This window comes from Pecten maximus, chromosome 10 (assembly GCF_902652985.1).
Source record: "Pecten maximus chromosome 10, xPecMax1.1, whole genome shotgun sequence".
Lineage (NCBI taxonomy): Eukaryota > Metazoa > Mollusca > Bivalvia > Pectinida > Pectinidae > Pecten > Pecten maximus.
The window spans coordinates 19,504,334-19,524,440 of record NC_047024.1 but is presented as its reverse complement, the minus strand read 5'-3'; the positions used below and the strand labels follow the sequence as shown (position 1 = coordinate 19,524,440).

The 20,107-nt window shown below is 34.8% G+C and overlaps 1 protein-coding gene across 1 annotated transcript; it reads left to right on the top strand.

Moving 5' to 3' along the window:
• The first annotated feature begins 620 nt into the window (after positions 1 to 620).
• LOC117336568 (dentin sialophosphoprotein-like) lies at positions 621 to 18,198 on the top strand. Its single transcript, XM_033897179.1, has 5 exons — positions 621 to 675; positions 9,150 to 9,299; positions 10,092 to 10,136; positions 14,928 to 15,804; positions 15,897 to 18,198. The coding sequence occupies exons 1-5, from the start codon at positions 621 to 623 to the stop codon at positions 18,196 to 18,198; spliced, it is 3,429 nt and encodes a 1,142-aa protein (XP_033753070.1).
• The last annotated feature ends 1,909 nt before the right edge of the window (positions 18,199 to 20,107 follow it).

Here is a 20,107-nt window from a genome sequence, read left to right as displayed (position 1 = left end):
TCATGAAATTTAAATATGCTTTCAAAAAATGTCATTATCAAGTTTGAATTCTTCAATTTATCATTAATATTGAAAAACACTTGTTATGGATGTATACGAACCTTTTCCAATATGAAATTTCCAAAAATGCAATATATAACGACAGACTAGATATATCGGACTAGAGATTAATTGACAACGCTTTATTAAATTAAAATGAAAAAATATGATCTAATTTGCATATAATTTTTTTTATAAAAAATGACATTTTGCTCTTAAATGCATTAATCTGTTATAAAGAATTGTTGCGTGTGTTTTAAAAGTGTTAAGAAGAAATATAACATGACAGGTAGTTCACGTAAACTGGATAAGTTTAAAAACATAGTTATTTAATTAAATTTGTCAAGTGGTGTGGTTCCTGGTATGTTTATAATACGCTAAGATAGACAGGGGAGTATATTTGCTGAAAAAGAAGATTTTAATCAACATGAAATAATGCCGAGCGTCATTTATAATAAGCTGACATATGCAAATTGATGAAATTGAAATAATTTGCTAATTAGCAGAATTTTGATAAAACCGCGTGCGGTACTGTAGGACTTCACTTGTAGAGAGACCGTCAGGCCTGCTACATAGTGAAAATGATCCTTAAGGTTGCCGCCTGCTGCTTGGTCCTAGTCACTATCTCCATATCAGGTAAAATTTTATTTAACTTGAAAAAATTGTATATTTCCGTAGATAGTCTTTTATGTACACTCTGTACATGAAATATTTTCGTCTTAACTTGAACGTGGAATCTTGGCAAACGTTTTCCTCTCAAGGATGTCTTAGCGAAATACTCCATGTGAAAGACTCCAAGCGAAATACTCCCTGTGAAAGACTTGCTGAAGATGTTTCATATTGGTGGTAGCTTGACACCTTCTTGGATTATTGTGGTACTGAGTACCACACACGGTTCTGGAAATGCTCACAATATGTCCAAGGTTTTTGTGGAGGTTCACCTTCTTGATTTGTATGTACCTTCAAAGACTTTTAGGATCGACCCTGAGTCAAAGGTTTGTCCCTGCTTGTATATTGACGGTATAGAAATTTATACATTGAGCTGGTTTACTTTCAGAAATATAGTAAAAGTCAATACAATGTATGTTTTCTTCCTCTTTCTTATGTTCAAAACACTTGCTTTAATACTTTATAGTTGTTTATTATTTCACGGGTCTAATATTTCACGGTTATCCTTGTTGGACTTAGTTCACGGGTATGTCAGTAATATATATAGTAGAAGTCAATACATTTTATGTTTTCTTCCACTTTCTTATGTTCAAAACACTAGCTTTGATATTTTATAGCTGTTTATTATTTTGCGGGGCTTATCTTTTGTGGTTGTATTTGTCGAATTTAGTTCACTTGTACTGAAAGTCTTACATTTGTTTGTATATATAGAGGCTACACAACGAGTGGTTGGTGGAAATGGAATTTATTTCACACGAGTCACAAGTGATTTTTTAAAAGTTACAAAATACACGAGCTTCAGCGAGTGTCTTTTGCAACTTTTGAAAAATAATTTACTTGTGTGAAATAAATTCCATACCCAAAAATCAAGAGTCGTGTGACCTGTTCCTACCACAGAATATCGGCTTGAATCAAAGGGAAACATGATCAAGTCTTATACGCGTATACAAGTAAGGTGTACAGATTATGACCGGTACCCGGTGATGTGACGTCATTCGATTATTGATGACGTCAATAACAAATTGCAACTCGGGTCAGAGTTCTAATTCTTGACCAATCAAAAGACCGGATGGTTATTTCTACCACAATACGCTGTGTTAGTCCACTCTCAAGCCATTGTATAAATGTGCCGACTATCGGATAAATATATGTTATATATCACTAGTGGTATATGACCTTCCGGTCTTTTTATTGGTCAAGAATTCGAACTTTGATTCAAGCTGCAATTGTTATTGACGTCATCAATAATCGAATGACGTCACATCACCGGGTCCCGGACGTCATCGGTACACTTTATTTGCATACGCGAAATTATACTTGGCCACGTTTTCCTTGGATTCAAGCCGATATTATTGTGGTAGAAACAGGTCACACGACTCGTGATTATTGGATATGGAATTTATTTCACACTCGTTAGTTATTTTTTAAAAGTTGCAAATAACTTACTCGTGTGAAATAAATTCCAACAACCACTCGTTGTGTAACCTCTATATATCTATCAGTCGGCACATTTATACAATGGCTTGAGAGTGGAATAACATAGAGTATTGTGGTACAAATACTGCTATATAATATACATGTACATGTATACTCCTTGATTTGAATAGCCGCTTCTAGGTATTCACTTTGCTTTCCCTGCTTGAACATTACTATGTAAGTCTACCGGCTCCAGTTGATTTCCGTGACAGGCTTTTCTGTTGTTATGAATAACATAAATACCTAACAACTCTAAAATATTCTCACCAAAATGACATATGGCAGAATTCAAGACTTGTGAAGTTGCCATTTTTATATTTCATTCACGATTTACATATAAATGTTACCAGTGCTGATTACTAATTTACCTATTAACTACTTTGCGTAATTTATTGCTTCAAATTGAATACCAAGGTCTACGTAACGCTATGCTAGGCCACGGGACGTATGAGTTTTGCATTGTATCTAATATTAACGAAATGTGTATAATCTCCGCTACTGACAACAATGACAGATATAGCCTTCTCTCTTGGTAATAACTTGCTTAAGATTTACCACCTACTTACATGCGGCTTTCTTTCTTTTCATAAGAAACAAGGGCATTCAAGAACGTTGACACAAATATGCACATAGAAAGAGTCTCCTGGTCTATAAACAGAATACATAAACTCTACATAAATGAGTTGCCTTTAATGTTGCCACCTTTTAATATTTGAGGAGGATTTTCAAAAGATGCGTTAAAAGCAAATATGATCTATTTTCTATACCTGTGCTAGGTTTTTTTTAATCTACATTGGGAAATATCCATTTATTTTCAACAATATGCGTATGCAAGGATCTAACGCCATTTTGCCAAGGAAATGAAAGAATGCATGAGGTTTGAGAAAAAAATAATTAATGTATTCCTTCAAGGAAAAATAATATAAAATGTAATCATGTTTATAGTGATGTGTTAGAGAACGTTTTTAGAGTCAGAGACAAAACATGATGACATTTGGGTCGAAACTCGTACCCACGACATCGTGTAAAAATGTTATGAAAGTCAAACATATAACTTCACATTGGTTTGCCTCATTGATTAAAAACATTGTTTCAGTGAACAAGATTGCTTTTATTTGGTGTGTTTGATAATTAAGGTACGGTATCTACAATTCAAGCTTCAATTATTTTTTTTAATAGGAAGTAACATAAGATAACTGCAAACATTTCATTTAAGAAGTATTGATGAACTAATTTATTGGGTTAATATATTTTACATTATATCTGTATTGAACCGCCCGAATCAGAAATGCAATACAGTCACCATTTCACTTCCGTTGTTTTTTTAAAACCTCTTGACTTTTATATTCAATGGTTTGCTATTGTCTAAGTGCATTTAGTATCCTAAATACCTGTATATTGTAGTACAGGATACTAGCTATATGGCCACACATCGTCTAGGTTTTCTGTCCAGTAAGACACTGACAGTCATAATCAGGTAAGGGACTAATAATATCAGTGCTATCGTGCTATATCCATGCTTTTTTGTTATGAGAGGATCTGACAACGCATAATGTTTCAGAATAGAATCAGATATCACAGTCACCATCATCACTGAGGTGCTTACTTATATTATCAGCCACATGATATCGTCCGAAGATATCCATGTCTAACATTCGGAAAATCACAATTGTCCAGTTTGACAAATAAGGACTTGGCTCTTCAAGAAAGATCGTGGTGATGTTGTTGTGCTCTCGAAGGCGACTTTTATTTTTCTCATCTGATTTTGAAAGTACACGCTACATGTCTTTTGGCACAACAGGGTCTTCCTAATCAATAAATATATAGATGGCAACTACGTCTTCAAAATACCTTAGCTGTTAATATGACTCTCAACACAATCTTTATAGAATGCAAATATCTTATTATTAACTACTCACTTGGTAGTGGCGTAGCTACCTATAACGCAAAAAAGTAGTTGTTGCGTATACTTAATTTAAATGAAAATAAAAGAACGAGGAGAAGGGCAGAAAATGATTCAAATCATGCGTTAACAACCTGCTCACATATATAGAACACCAGGCTAATATCATTTGCGTTTGTCTTTATTTAAAGCTCTTTCAGACAATCACGATATAGATATGGATCAAGATCACGTGAATGCAATGCCATGTTTGATGAGTAGAAAATTATCTTGCATTGATTAACTTAGATGGGCATGAAACACCCCACCCACTTTCCCGAGTTTATCCTTTGTTTTCTGTTTAGGAGACAATTATGAATACCACCCGCTGTAGCTCACTGTTGAGGCTACTGAAAGTGGTCATACAAAAAAACAGTCGATTATCTTCCCTGTTTCTATTTAGGGGATATTGAAGAAACCTAAATAGATCTTCTGTCCCCGTTGCAACCTCATTGAGATGTTGAATATTTTCTTTCTTACCTCGCTGATATGTCTGTCTGTGCATTGTTTGTCTCTTTGGTAATAGTCTCCATGTGACCCTGGCTCTTGCGACGATAAACACCTAAAACCAAAAAAGTCTAGTGTTGTTAAAAGCATGCATTGTATCATTTTTGCAGTAATACAAACAGAGAGGGCTAGAAGTATAAACATATTGTGTTTAATGATTTTCAAAGATTTTATTCTGGGTTTCAATATCTCGGGTACATTGAATACTTACTGATCTCTGCCACTGAATAGTTTTCTGTAGGAGAAACACCAATCATACCCTCTCTCAATTTGGTCCGCACGACTTGGCCGGTACTTGGATACGCCACTGCTTTGAATTATAGATTTTAGGGAGGATTCATTGGAACTATAATAATAACAAAATTCATTTGGTATTAATATTATTATTTATTTCATTGTTAAACGCATATGACCTATGGTATTTAAAGAGGAAAACATCGTCTGTTGATGTAACTATATAATGTATAATGAAAAAAAAAAGATTTTATCTTACCTTGAACATTAAGCGAGAAATGCGACATGTTGAAAATCGGTGGGTATCTATTACTAGTATGATAATTATGATTTGGCTAAAAAACAATCCTCAATATCTCCTGGGAGCCATTTCCCTGACACTGGATATAATTTTCACGTAAGCATCGTAGATTACATGACTTTAACGATAACCTAAAGAGGACGTGGTTTATTTTCTCACGCAATGCACACAGCAGGGGGAAGTATTGGGGGTAACTTCAAACTGCTAAAACAACTTTGCCCAAATTTTATCAAAGTTTTGATTTTTTGATGGTATTGAGATGATATATTAAGCTTATTTATACTTTGAATAGGCTGAATGGAGACCACATTTTAAATGTGTCACTTTCACAAAAAATGAATTTTTCACAAAATATTAGAAAACATATCTTCATACATTGGATGATTTTTAGATTATGGTTTAACATTTTACAATGTAATTATTTTATCGTTTACAGGCATTCTTTAATTACGTAATTAATCAAAATAATTAGACAAAATCTGGCATCGTTTGATTTTAGTGAAATATATGGCCGGATGTATGACCTTTAATCATACAAAACAAGGAGCCTGTCACTTGCCTCAAAAGGGAAAAGTTTCTTTAGGACGGTCCTATGGGAATTTAACATAGCTGGAAACCCTACTCTGTATATTGTTCAATAAAGCATTTTAATGATTCTTAACATTGATAAAGATGACGTAAATTATATGGATTGCAAACTCATCTGAATTTATAAAAGTGAAGGACAAAACCGTCCACTAGCCAAAAAAATTACAGCAACACAAATAAGAAGGTATAACGATATAATAATTACGTCAGAATACAATCAATGGTAACAGCAAAATATAGTATCATCGATCTAAATCTTCCAAAAACTAGATAGAACACTCCAACTAGTACGATTTTAACAACAAAATACAGCACCATCGAATACTGCATTCCAAAAACAATAACATCCTCAATAATACGATTTTAACAGCAGAATATAGCGCCACCTAATGTATCTTCCAAAAATATAAAATATAATCCAACAGCTCCAATAATACGACTTAAACAGCAATGTCACCGATATTAATCTTCCAAGCAACTTAATGCAACACTCGCGGAATTGAACCCCGATCGCCTAGGTGAAAGGCAAGTGTGTTACCACAGTGCCAGCCTAATGTCCTTCAACACCTTTGAAATATTCTTATAGTGCATAATGATTCACAAATGCGTTTAGAATAATGACAATCTCTACAAGATTCTAAAACGCTCGTGACAATTTATGATTTCAAAACAAGGCACAGATGATAAAATGTCATTAATCTTGTAAATCTGACAAGAATGATTAATTGTTTTCAGACTTGGCCATGAAACAGTTTTTAGATGATCGCTGCTGTCAAACAAAAAACGAGTACATGCAACATGTCACCTTTGACAAATAAATTAATTTCTGCTTAATTAAATATTCCAAACTGACACATTGAAGAAACGTTTAGGATAAGCCATTATGTATTATGTATATTTGAATATTTACGTTTGGTGCATTAGTATCCTATTACCCCAGCGTTAATTTTGGCTGCATCTACGAGCATTGCACTCTATATCACATAACGTGATTTTTACGCCATATTGATTAACGCCACGGAAGTGCTTTGCAATACACTACAGATGAATTAAACGCATCAAGGATTTTGATTGAGAACAATCGCGTTACTTCGACGTCATTTTGGCGCTTTGCTGACCATGATCACAGCAAGGCTTAACATAGAGTGTGTCAGATTGCCTAAGAATCAATAACGGAAATGAATTTGATTTAACATGTGCATACAGATAAATGGGCGAATATAAAGAATGAATTCATTAAAGAAAGGCAGCATTAACCATAAGTTAATGTCAATATAACAATTAAAGGCTTGTTAGATTTTATATGTGTCAATATGAAGGGTGAAATATGAATATTCATGGCGCCCTCTATTTAAATGTCACCAAGATTGCATCAATGCAATCAATGTATGTTTAATTGTTTAATTTAATGAACAAATGTGACGCTAATCATCAGTAATGGTATCTGTATAATACTAAAATACAGTGTATATTGGGAATTGATGCACCAACTCTATTCTTTTGAAGTATTGTAATGATAAAGGCTTTCTTGTTTTCGATAATAAAGAAAAAAAAACAAAAACAAAAAACAAAAACATAAACGCATTAAGAAGAAAATCATAATATGCTCTTCAATTTCCGTGAAAATGACATGCTTTTACTTCAAACTTTTAGTAAAACATCGAATATTTCGATCATCTAAAATAAAAATGTTGTAACATCTTATATATGAAGGCATACCTAAAATGTATCGAGTAAATAGCAAGAGATATAATTGAAAAGCAAAATATTAGGAAAATATCAATAAAAAATAAATGGAATGATTTAAACGTGATTTATATATCAAATGGAAGAACATGATTCATCGCTTAATGAGTATGAAATATTTTTTAAACACGATTGCTGTAGAAACTGTCATTTTCCTGAAATTATACCTGTCCGTCCTTAAGTGTCAGGATTGTGTGTACAAGCTATTAAATAACCTCTACTAATTGATAAATTAGTCTCAACATATAAATTAATCTTGTTGTTGAATGTCAGAACATGCTTCCCGCAAAGTAATTGTGACATTTCTTTTTTTAACAATCCTCATAATACACGATTTTCACGGAATAATCTTATTTTGCCGGACATATATCTATTTCGTAAACGCTTCTTTTTTCTTCTTCAAAATTTAATAGAAAACAAATTTTCCAACAATATTAAATCAAAACGACAGCTATGGAAATGGGAAATGACGTTATTGTTCTTTTGTGTATAAGCTGAAACAATAACATAACTTAGGTATTAATAACGTGCTGCAAATTAGATAGTAACCGATTTACAGAATAATGTCTAATGCAAAATAATTGTGAATGTTTACTTATATCATTAAGGAAATTGCAAAGCTGCATAGTTCATAGTTTAGTTTTACCTTGCATAACACATCTTTAATAAAATCATTTCCGGTTTTTGCATATGGAGATAATTAAACTGATTTCGATTTTTATAAAACATACAAAAGATGTATTTATCTAGTTAGAGAATATATCGTGTAGCTCATATTTATTATAAAAGGGCTTTACTATAGTGTAGTTATAAAGATGGTAAAATAAAAGTCAACAACCAGTTCTGAATTAAAGGTCACAACATTCTATATTGTAAATACGTTTCGCAATAGCATATCCTACATATATAAACTCATCATATCAGTATATACTGTATATACAATGCATACTCCTCACAGCGCAGTATATACTGTATGTACACTGTATACACCTCACAGCAGTATGTACTGTTTAACTAAACATAGAAAATAGATTTTGATTTGATTTACACATCAGCAGTTTTTTTATTGGTTTTGACAAAAAGAAATTTCATAGCCAATAGCGTCAAAGGAAAACATGTTAAAGTTGCTGTATATCACATTTCTTACAATTGTGATTCATTTTCCACCACTGGCAACACATTGGATTATTTAAAATGTATAGAGGATATCTAACAGTGTCTTCAGTAATACCAAATATATTTCACTCGTGTGGCTAATATTTTGATATTTTTCACTCGTGCGCAGCAACATTTTTTATCAACGAAAAACCTACCCCGTATGCTAACTAGGCCTAATGTAAACGAAAAAAGTAGTTTCCCCTGTCCAGGTGCTGACATATATGTCGGGCTTTCTGATTGGTCAATTATTTTGGTATTTTCTAATCATTAATTTGATTGGTCAAATCAGCAAAAGTGATATTTTTCACTAGTGAAAATATCACTTTTATAGAATGAATAATTTTTGATATTTCACTGGTAAAAATGTAATAAAAAATGATATTCATTAATTTTTCATATGGAAGTATCGGAACTTTAAGAAATTTTGTCTTCGTAGTAATTTTAAGAAATCAGAAATTCATATTTTTGATGTTTTTGATGGTTTTTCAGAGGTCAACACCGCGAAACATAATGGCCATTGTCCTGTAGCAACATCAAACGCTGCAGTCTGTGGAGCCACTTGCGATTCCGATGGCAACTGTCCTCTGGGAGAAAAGTGCTGTGCGACTCCATGTGGAAAGTCTTGCACAAAAGCCATAGGTAAGTGTGTATGATAATTCATGCACATCAGCTCTATAAAAATATGCATGGTCACTCATGCGTGTTACCCCTGTATACGTGAATACAGCTACTTGGATAATATAATTTACACGCGAAAACATCTTTAATGATTATTTACATTTTTTCATTAATCTATGCCATATTTTAGATTAGGAAAACATTTAATAAAACCTAAACATGGTGAAATTAACTAATTCATTACCTAATAAATTGGTTGATTTTGACCGCAAACAAGATGAATGAAAATGAAAACCTGTCAATCGAAATTCATAGCTTTGACCTCTTGGTGCAAAGTGGTGTCATAACATTTCTAAATACAAAAATGTAATAGCTAAGTCGATCATTATCTTCATCATTCATTTCATCATGATCTTATTTCATAAAGAGCTAATGATGATACGAGAACATCTTTCAGGCAACTTTTTTAAGCGTAGTCATTTGTGGGATTCATTGCTATGTCAAATGATGAGGTCAAAGTTAAGAAATTGTTTGTGTTAGGATAAAGAAAACATGTAATCAAGATCAAAGCTAGAATTAAAATAGTTATAAAAGCCAAGGAAACGTATTCCGACTTGACTTGCATTGTATCAAAATATGCAAGCCATGATAGTTGTGTAGCATTTAAATTCTGACTTTTGATGTCCAAAATACCCAAATAGAAAAATATCTTATCGAAAATTCCCAATTCAGCTATTATAAATGTATAAATCATAATTGTAATGGTGCTTTACGTTCTTTCTCTGTTATAATCCTATGTTTTTTACTGTGTAGGTTTCCATACTGAACCAAAGAAAACCAAGAAGACCAAAAAGCATGGTAAGTGAAAAATTAAATTTGAAATGCTGCAGATCTGAGATATAATGAACAACTTTTAAGTTATTGGTTTGTTCACATTTCACAAACTTAAACCACAATAAAAGAATATGGTGGTGTATCAATGATACCAGACAGAATCGACAACTATTTGTGATTTCTGATACCAAAACAAGTATAACTAATAATAACATAATAATAATTATACTAACGTACCTATAACCATTAATTGGCAACTATGTAACAACCAACATTACAATGTAACATATAGGAATATTGAACTGTGTACCAACCGACATTAGCAAATAGGAAGATTGAACTATGTACCAACCGACATTAACAAATAGGAAGATTGAAGTATGTAACAATCGACATTAACATGTAGGAAGTTTGAACTATGTAACAACCGACATTAACATATAGGAAGATCGAACTATGTAGCAACCGACATTAACACATAGGAAGGTTGAACTATGTAACAACCGACATTAACATATAGTAAGATTGAACTATGTAACAACCGACATTATTAAGTTTGAACTATGTAACAACCGACATTATTAAGTTTGAATTATATAACAACCGACATTAACATATAGGAAGGTTGAACTATGTAACAACCGACATTAACATATAGGAAGGTTGAACTATGTAACAACGGACATTATTAAGTTTGAACTGTATAACAACCAACATTAACACATAGGAAGATTGAACTATGTAACAACCGACATTAACACATAGGAAGATTGAACTATGTAACAATCGACATTAACATATAGGAAGGTTGAACTATGTAACAACCAACATTATTAAGTTTGAACTATGTAACAACCGACATTATTAAGTTTGAACTATGTAACAACCGACATTATTAAGTTTGAATTATATAACAACCGACATTATTAAGTTTGAATTATATAACAACCGACATTATTAAGTTTGAATTATATAACAACCGACATTAACACATAGGAAGGTTGAACTATGTAACAACCGACATTAACATATAGGAAGGTTGAACTATGTAACAACCGACATTATTAAGTTTGAACTGTATAACAACCAACATTAACACATGGGAAGATTGAACTATGTAACAACCGACATTAACACATAGGAAGATTGAACTATGTAACAACCGACATTAACACATAGGAAGTTTGAACTGTGTACCAACCGACATTAACATATAGGAAGGTTGAACGATGTAATAACCGACATTAACACATAGGAAGGTTGAACTATGTAACAACCGACATTAACATATAGTAAGATTGAACTATGTAACAACCGACATTATTAAGTTTGAACTATGTAACAACCGACATTATTTAGTTTGAACGATGTAACAACCGACATCAACATATAGGAAGACTGAACTATGTAACAACCGACTTTAACATATAGGAAGACTGAACTATGTAACAACCGACAGTAACACATAGGAAGTTTAAACTATGTAACAACCGACATTAACATATAGGAAGTTTGAACTATGTTACAACCGACATTAACATATAGGAAGTTTGAACTATGTAACAACCGACATTAACATATAGGAATGTTGAACTATGTAACAACCGACATTATTAAGTTTGAACTATGAAACAACCGACATTAACATATAGGAAGGTTGAACTATGTAATTACCGACATTAACATAAAGGAAGGTTGAACTATGTAACAACCGACTTTAACATATAGGAAGATTGAACTATGTAGCAACCGACATTAACACATAGGAAGTTTGAACTATGTAACAACCGACATCAACATATAGGAAGGTTGAACTATGTAACAACCGACTTTAACATATAGGAATGTTGAACTATGTAACAACCGACATTATTAAGTTTGAACTATGTAACAACCGACATCAACATATAGGAAGGTTGAACTATGAAACAACCGACATTAACATATAGGAAGGTTGAACTATATAACAACCGACGTTATTAAGTTTGAACTATGTAACAACCGACATTATTAAGTTTGTACTATGTAACAACCGACATCAACATATAGGAAGGTTGAACTATGTAACAACCGACTTTAACAGATAGGAAGATTGAACTATGTAGCAACCGACATTAACACATAGGAAGTTTGAACTATGTAACAACCGACATTAACATATAGGAAGGTTGAACTATGTAACAACCAACATTATTAAGTTTGAACTATGTAACAACCAACATTATTAAGTTTGAACTATGTAACAACCGACATTAACATATAGGAACACTGAACTATGTAGCAACCGACATTAACACATAGGAAGACTGAACTATGTAACAACCGACATTAACATATAGGAAGACTGAACTATGTAGCAACCGACATTAACACATAGGAAGGTTGAACTATGTAACAACCAACATTATTAAGTTTGAACTATGTAACAACCAACATTATTAAGTTTGAACTATGTAACAACCGACATTAACATATAGGAAGACTGAACTATGTAGCAACCGACATTAACACATAGGTAATTTGAACTATGTAACAACCGACATTAACATATAGGAAGACTGAACTATGTAACAACCGACTTTAACATATAGGAAGACTGAACTATGTAACAACCGACATTAACATATAGGAAGACTGAACTATGTAGCAACCGACATTAACACATAGGAAGGTTGAACTATGTAACAACCAACATTATTAAGTTTGAACTATGTAACAACCAACATTATTAAGTTTGAACTATGTAACAACCGACATTAACATATAGGAAGACTGAACTATGTAGCAACCGACATTAACACATAGGTAATTTGAACTATGTAACAACCGACATTAACATATAGGAAGATTGAACTATGTAACAACCGACGTTATTAAGTTTGAACTATGTAACAACCGACATTATTAAGTTTGTACTATGTAACAACCGACATCAACATATAGGAAGGTTGAACTATGTAACAACCGACTTTAACATATAGGAAGATTGAACTATGTAGCAACCGACATTAACATATAAGAAGGTTGAACTATGTAACAACCGACGTTATTAAGTTTGAACTATGTAACAACCGACATTAACACATAGGAAGATTGAACTGTATAACAACCGACATTAACATATAGGAAGGTTGATATATGTAACAACCGACATTAACATATAGGAAGATTGAACTATGTAGCAACCGACATTAACATATAGGAAGGTTGATATATGTAACAACCGACATTAACATATAGGAAGATTGAACTATGTAGCAACCGACATTAACATATAGGAAGATTGAACTATGTAGCAACCGACATTAACATATAGGAAGGTTGAACTATGTAACAACCGACATTATTAAGTTTGAACTATGTAACAACCGACATCAACACATAGGAAGGTTGAACTATGTAATTACCGACATTAACACATAGGTAGTTTGTACTGTATAACAACCAGCATTAACATATAGGAAGTTTGAACTATGTAACAACCGACATTAACATATAGGAAGATCGAACTATGTAGCAACCGACATTAACACATAGGAAGGTTGAACTATGTAACAACCGACATTAACATATAGGAAGTTTGAACTATGTAACAACCAACATTATTAAGTTTGAACTATGTAACAACCGACATTATTAAGTTTGAACTATGTAACAACCGACATTATTAAGTTTGAACTATGTAACAACCGACATTAACACATAGGAAGGTTGAACTATGTAACAATCGACATTAACATATAGGAAGGTTGAACTATGTAGCAACCGACATAAACATATAGGAAGGTTGAACTATGTAACAACCGACATTAACATATAGGAAGTTTGAACTATGTAGCAACCGACATAAACATATAGGAAGGTTGAACTATGTAACAATCGACATTAACATATAGGAATGTTGAACTATGTAACAATCGACATTATTAAGTTTGAACTATGTAACAACCGACATTATTAAGTTTGAACGATGTAACAACCAACATTAACATATAGGAAGTTGGAACTATGTAACAACCGACATTAACATATAAGAAGTTTGAACTGTGTAACGACCGACATTATTAAGTTTGAACTATGTAACAACCCACATTATTAAGTTTGAACGATGTAACAACCAACATTAACATATAGGAAGTTGGAACTATGTAACAACCGACATTAACATATAAGAAGTTTGAACTGTGTAACGACCGACATTAACGCAGAGTATGTTTAACTATGTAACAACCGACATTAACGCAGAGGATGTTTTAACTATGTAACAACCGACATTAACATACAGGAAGATTGAACTCTCTAACAATCGACATTGACATTAATGATGGTTAAACTATGTAACAACCGACATTATTAAGTTTGAACTATGTAACAACCGACATTAGATATAGGAAGGTTGAATTGTGTAACAACCGACATCAACACATAGGACGTTTGAACGATGTAACGATCGACATTAACATAAATGCAGGTTGAATTATGTAACAACCGATATTAACACATTGGAAGTTTGAACTATGTAGCAACCAACATTAACATATAGGAATATTGAACTACGTAGCAACCGACATAAACATATAAGAAATTTGAACTATGTAATAACCGACATTAACACGTAGGAAGTTTGAACTATGTAATAACCGACATTACCATAAAGGAAGGTTGAACTCTGTTACAACCGACAGTAACACATAAGAAGGTTGAACTATGTAACAACCGACATTAACATAATGTATTATAAGTTAAACATTTTGGAGAGATCGATCATTTACCCATACATACATAAAAATTGTATACCAAATCTTCTCTTACCAGGGTCGAAGTCGGGTATACCGGACTGCCCAGAACGCAGGAAAGGATGCCCTCGAGTCCGAAAGGATTGTGCATGCGAGACTTTCCGCCAGCATCGGGGCAAGCAGTGTCGTGGTTGTGATGAAGAGGACTGTGCCAAAAGACGCATGATGGATAACCTTCAGTGGAAACGTCTATCGTCTAGCGGTAAAAATAATGCAGGAGATCCAACTGGAGACATTGTCGGTGGTGCAAAATCGTCAGTGGTAACTGGAGGGCAGTGGTGGGAAGAAGATCCGAATATGGTGGCAAAAGCAAGGCCCAAGACACATGGTGCCAATAAAACAGGCCATAAAGACAAATCTAGCAATGGAGTAAAGAAATCAAGCAAAGGAAAGAAGGGTTCATCGACAGGAAGCACTGGATCAGGCAAAAATTCCTGCAAAGGGAACAATGGAGATCCAAGCTGCAAAAAGCAAAAAGGTATTCATGGTGGCAGTAAAGGAAAGGAAGCCGGTAAATCGGGTGGTAAAGCTCACAAAGAAAAATCTAGTCATGGAACAAAGAAATCGAGCGGAGGAAACAAGGGCTCGTCTGGATCAGGCAAAAGTGTTTGCAAAGGAAAAAAAGGAGATCCAAGCTGCAAAATGCAAAAATCAAGTCATGGTGGCAATAAAAGTAAGCATGCCAGCAAATCGGGAGGAAAGAAGGGCTCGTCAGCAGGAGGCACTGGATCAGGCAAAAGTACTTGCAAAGGAAATAAATCCGATCCAAGCTGCATAAGTCACAAAGCAATTCACGGTGGCAGTAAAGGAAAACATTCGAGTCAATCGGGTGGAAAAGGACACAAAGGAAAGGAGGGTCATGGAACCTCAAAATCAAGCGGAGGAGACAAGGGCTCGTCAGCAGGAGGCTCTGGCTCAGGCAAAAGCTCTTGCAAGGGAATAATGGCGATCCAAGCTGCATAAGTCACAAAGCAATTCACGGTGGCAGTAAAGGAAAACATTCGAGTCAATCGGGTGGAAAAGGTCACAAAGGAAAGGAGGGTCATGGAACCTCAAAATCAAGCGGAGGAGACAAGGGCTCGTCAGCAGGAGGCTCTGGCTCAGGCAAAAGTACTTGCAAAGGAAATAAATCCGATCCAAGCTGCATAAGTCACAAAGCAATTCACGGTGGCAGTAAAGGAAAACATTCGAGTCAATCGGGTGGAAAAGGACACAAAGGAAAGCCTGGTCACGGAACAACAAAATCAAGCGGAGGAGACAAGGGCTCGTCAGCAGGAGGCTCTGGCTCAGGCAAAAGCTCTTGCAAGGGGAATAATGGCGATCCAAGCTGCTTAATTCACAAAGCAATTCACGGTGGAAGTAAAGGAAAGCATTCCAGTCAATCGGGTGGAAAAGGACACAATGGAAAGCCTGGTCATGGAACAACAAAATCAAGCGGAGGAGACAAGGGCTCGTCAGCAGGAGGCTCTGGCTCAGGCAAAAGCTCTTGCAAAGGGAATAATGGAGATCTAAGCTGTCTCATTCACAAAGCAATTCATGGTGGCAGTACAGGAACCGATAAATCTGAACATGGAGGAAAGATATCAAGCGGAGGAAAGAAATCAAGCGGCGGAGGAGACAAAGGCTCTAAAGTTTCTAAACCTGCGACAAAATGCAAAGGAAAGAAGGGTTGTAAGAAAGGTAAAGTTTCTAAACCTGGTACAAAATGTAAAGGAAAGAAGGGTTGTAAGAAAAGCAAAAGTAAGAAAGGCAAAGTTTCTAAATCTGGAAAGAAATGTAAGGGAAAGAAGGGTTGTAAGAAAAGCAAAAGTAAGAAAGGCAAAGTTTCTAAATCTGGAAAGAAATGCAAAGGAAAGAAGGGTTGTAAGAAAAGCAAAAGTAAGAAAGGCAAAGTTTCTAAATCTGGAAAGAAATGCAAAGGAAAGAAGGATTGTAAGAAAAGCAAAAGTAAGAAAAGCAAAAGTAAGAAAGGCAAAGTTTCTAAATCTGGAAAGAAATGTAAGGGAAAGAAGGGTTGTAAAAAAGGAAAAGGTAAGAAAGGCAAAGTTTCTAAATCTGGAAAGAAATGTAAGGGAAAGAAGGGTTGTAAGAAAAGCAAAAGTAAGAAAGGCAAAGTTTCTAAATCCGGAAAAAAGTGCAAAGGAAAAAAGGGTTGTAAGAAAAGCAAAAGTAAGAAAGGCAAAGATTCTAAATCTGGAAAGAAAGATAAGAAATGTAAGGGAATGAGTTGCAAAAATGGAAAGAGTAAGGGCTCAAAAAGTAAAAAAACCGGGGATGGTAAGAAAGTCTGTAAGAAGGCTAAAGGGAAAAAATGCAAAAGCAGCGGAGGTTCCGACGGAAGTGGCAGCGGTTCTTCAAAAGATAAAGGAGGCTCAAAATCTGGAAAAAAAGATGACGATGGAGGTTCCGATAGCAGTGACAGCGATTCGTCTGGAGATGATGACGGAAGTTCTAAATCTGGTAAAGGAAAGTCTGGCGGAGGTTCCGATAGCAGTGACAGCGATTCGTCGGGAGATGATGACGGAAGTTCTAAATCTGGTAAAGGAAATGGTGGCGGAAGTTCCGATAGCAGTGACAGCGATTCGTCTGGTGATGGCGACGGAAGTTCTAAATCTGGTAAAGGAAAGTCTGGCGGAGGTTCCGATAGCAGTGACAGCGATTCGTCGGGAGATGATGACGGAAGTTCTAAATCTGGCAAAGGAAATGGTGGCGGAAGTTCCGATAGCAGTGACAGCGATTCGTCTGGTGATGGCGACGAAAGTTCTAAATCAGGCAAAGGAAGTGGTGGCGGAAGTTCCGATAGCAGTGACAGCGATTCGTCTGGAGATGGCGACGGAAGTTCTAAATCAGGTAAAGGAAATGGTGGTGGAAGTTCCGATAGCAGTGACAGCGATTCGTCTGGAGATGGCGACGGAAGTTCTAAATCTGGTAAAGGAAATGGTGGCGGAAGTTCCGATAGCAGTGACAGCGATTCGTCTGGTGATGGCGACGGAAGTTCTAAATCTGGTAAAGGAAAGTCTGGCGGAAGTTCGGATAGCAGTGACAGCGATTCGTCCGGTGATGGCGACGGAAGTTCTAAATCAGGTAAAGGCAAGTCTGGCGGAGGTTCCGATAGCAGTGACAGCGATTCCTCAAATGAAGTGGAAACTAGTGGTCGATCCGATAGCAGTGATGATTCCAGTAGCAGTGATAGCTCTTCTGGCGAGGATGACCGTAAAAAGGGTGGCAAGCGTTGGAAAAAGAAATCTAAAAAGGGAAAAAGCGGCAAAAAAAACAAAAAGGACTGCTAACAGTATTGTTAGGATAAGCTAATCTGCAAAAGCCTAGTGATGATTCTACTATTCAACAGTGATAACACTTTAAATGTCTCTAAACTATCAAGGACATGCTTAGGAGTATTTCAGCTAAAAACCACAGGACGTAGACGTCGATTAGCATATAGTTAGGTGCTACTAGGAAACTCAGAAAATACTTCATCCTCAGAACCTTTAAGACAGGCAATCATTAAAGCGTTTTCGTGATGAATAGGAAATTATGTCAAGCTGGAATGAATGTCTGTACAGTTCTGGGGATAATTATCAGTTATTTTTCAAGTATATTCGATCTTAAGCAGAAAACGGGGAACAAATATGTGTATTCTCCGTTAATAAAACATTGTTGGTTATTCAGTTCGGTGTTATCTTCTGAAACAGTGAGAGTAGACAAAGGACTTTTGCATGGGTCAGTCATATTGTATTGCACACGGTAAATCATACATATATACATGTACGTATAGTAAGATGTTGTGATACTAATTCTCTATAGTGTAAGTGTTGCTGCTTTCCTTGATTTTTTCCTTTCGTTTTTCATTTCCTTTTTCACAATTTTGCTATGACCCACATCTTGTTAAATATGTTAATACGGTGATTCATTTCCACATGTATCCGCCCAGTTTTGCTTGCAGTGTAGATTATCTTTAATGAGGCTACAAAACTCAAGACGGGGAATAATAAAAAATAAAAGGATTTGGCAAGCGGTCGTATTAATAATCAAGGGAAGTAACTCTTATATTATAGAGAAATAGTATTACATTTAATATTTTAACTTATGAATATATGTTTTATAGATATGACGTGCAGTACTTTTAGTGGCCTAAAGGCTTTTCCATGGTTAAATTGCTTCAATTTTGCCAGAATTAAAATATTTAAAAAAATGTACATCCAGTTTTGGTCTTTCATATACATGTGTTGTTAAGTAGTATTTTCAGTGTACTCTTCAAACACAATCTTGCATAATAAACCACCAAACTCAACTAAAATAGATGAGAAAAAGAATGGCCTATCGTCAGCACATCGGTATCACCCGGCTAATGAGAAAAAGAAAAATCTGGCCATGGAGAACAGAAATGAAGTGGAGAAAAGCAGGAAGCGCTGATACGACAAACATCGCGGGACAGTTTTGGAGAGAATTGTAAGTGCAAGAAGAGAATTGAAGTAAAAGAGGTTATCTTTAGGTTCATGATCGGGACGAAACATCCTAAACAGTCGAACGAGTCTATTACCATCTCAGACACTACATATGTCAGTGCTAATACGCTTCATATTGGTCATTAGTCTGATAAAGGTGACAGTGTAGTCATCGGAACGTCACACTCTTAAATATCATATTGGTTGAGCTATATAACCATAAGGGGTTTGGGTACTTTGAGAATCACCTATGTAAACTGCCGAGAATCAAAACAGTGGTGTCTAGTACATATTTTTTTGTTTACGTTTGAATAAGTTCAACATTGCCATTATTTCCCTTTCAGAGTTTAAAGTACAAATAATTAGCATTTAAGTGAAATTACGATCCGTGACGTCATCAGTTAATCCTCCTCATAAAATACGTCCAATGAGTTGGTCAACTAAAGTGCAGAACATGATAGCTGTAGTAATTTTCTTTTTACTTCTAAAATTCAATATATTCAATATAAAACGGATGAATATGACATCATAGTCACATTTGATATGTTGCACCGGAACACCTGTTGACATGTACTGGTAGGTATCCAAGTTTCTTATGATGTTTTAGTTTAGATTGATTTTAATGCCAAAACAAGTAAAAACAATTAACACTCTTTCATATATATGTAACTGCCCTTAATTACAATATATAACACTTGCAGATACATGTAAGCTACCAGTAAAAAAACGTAGATTTTATCTTCGATTTGGTGCA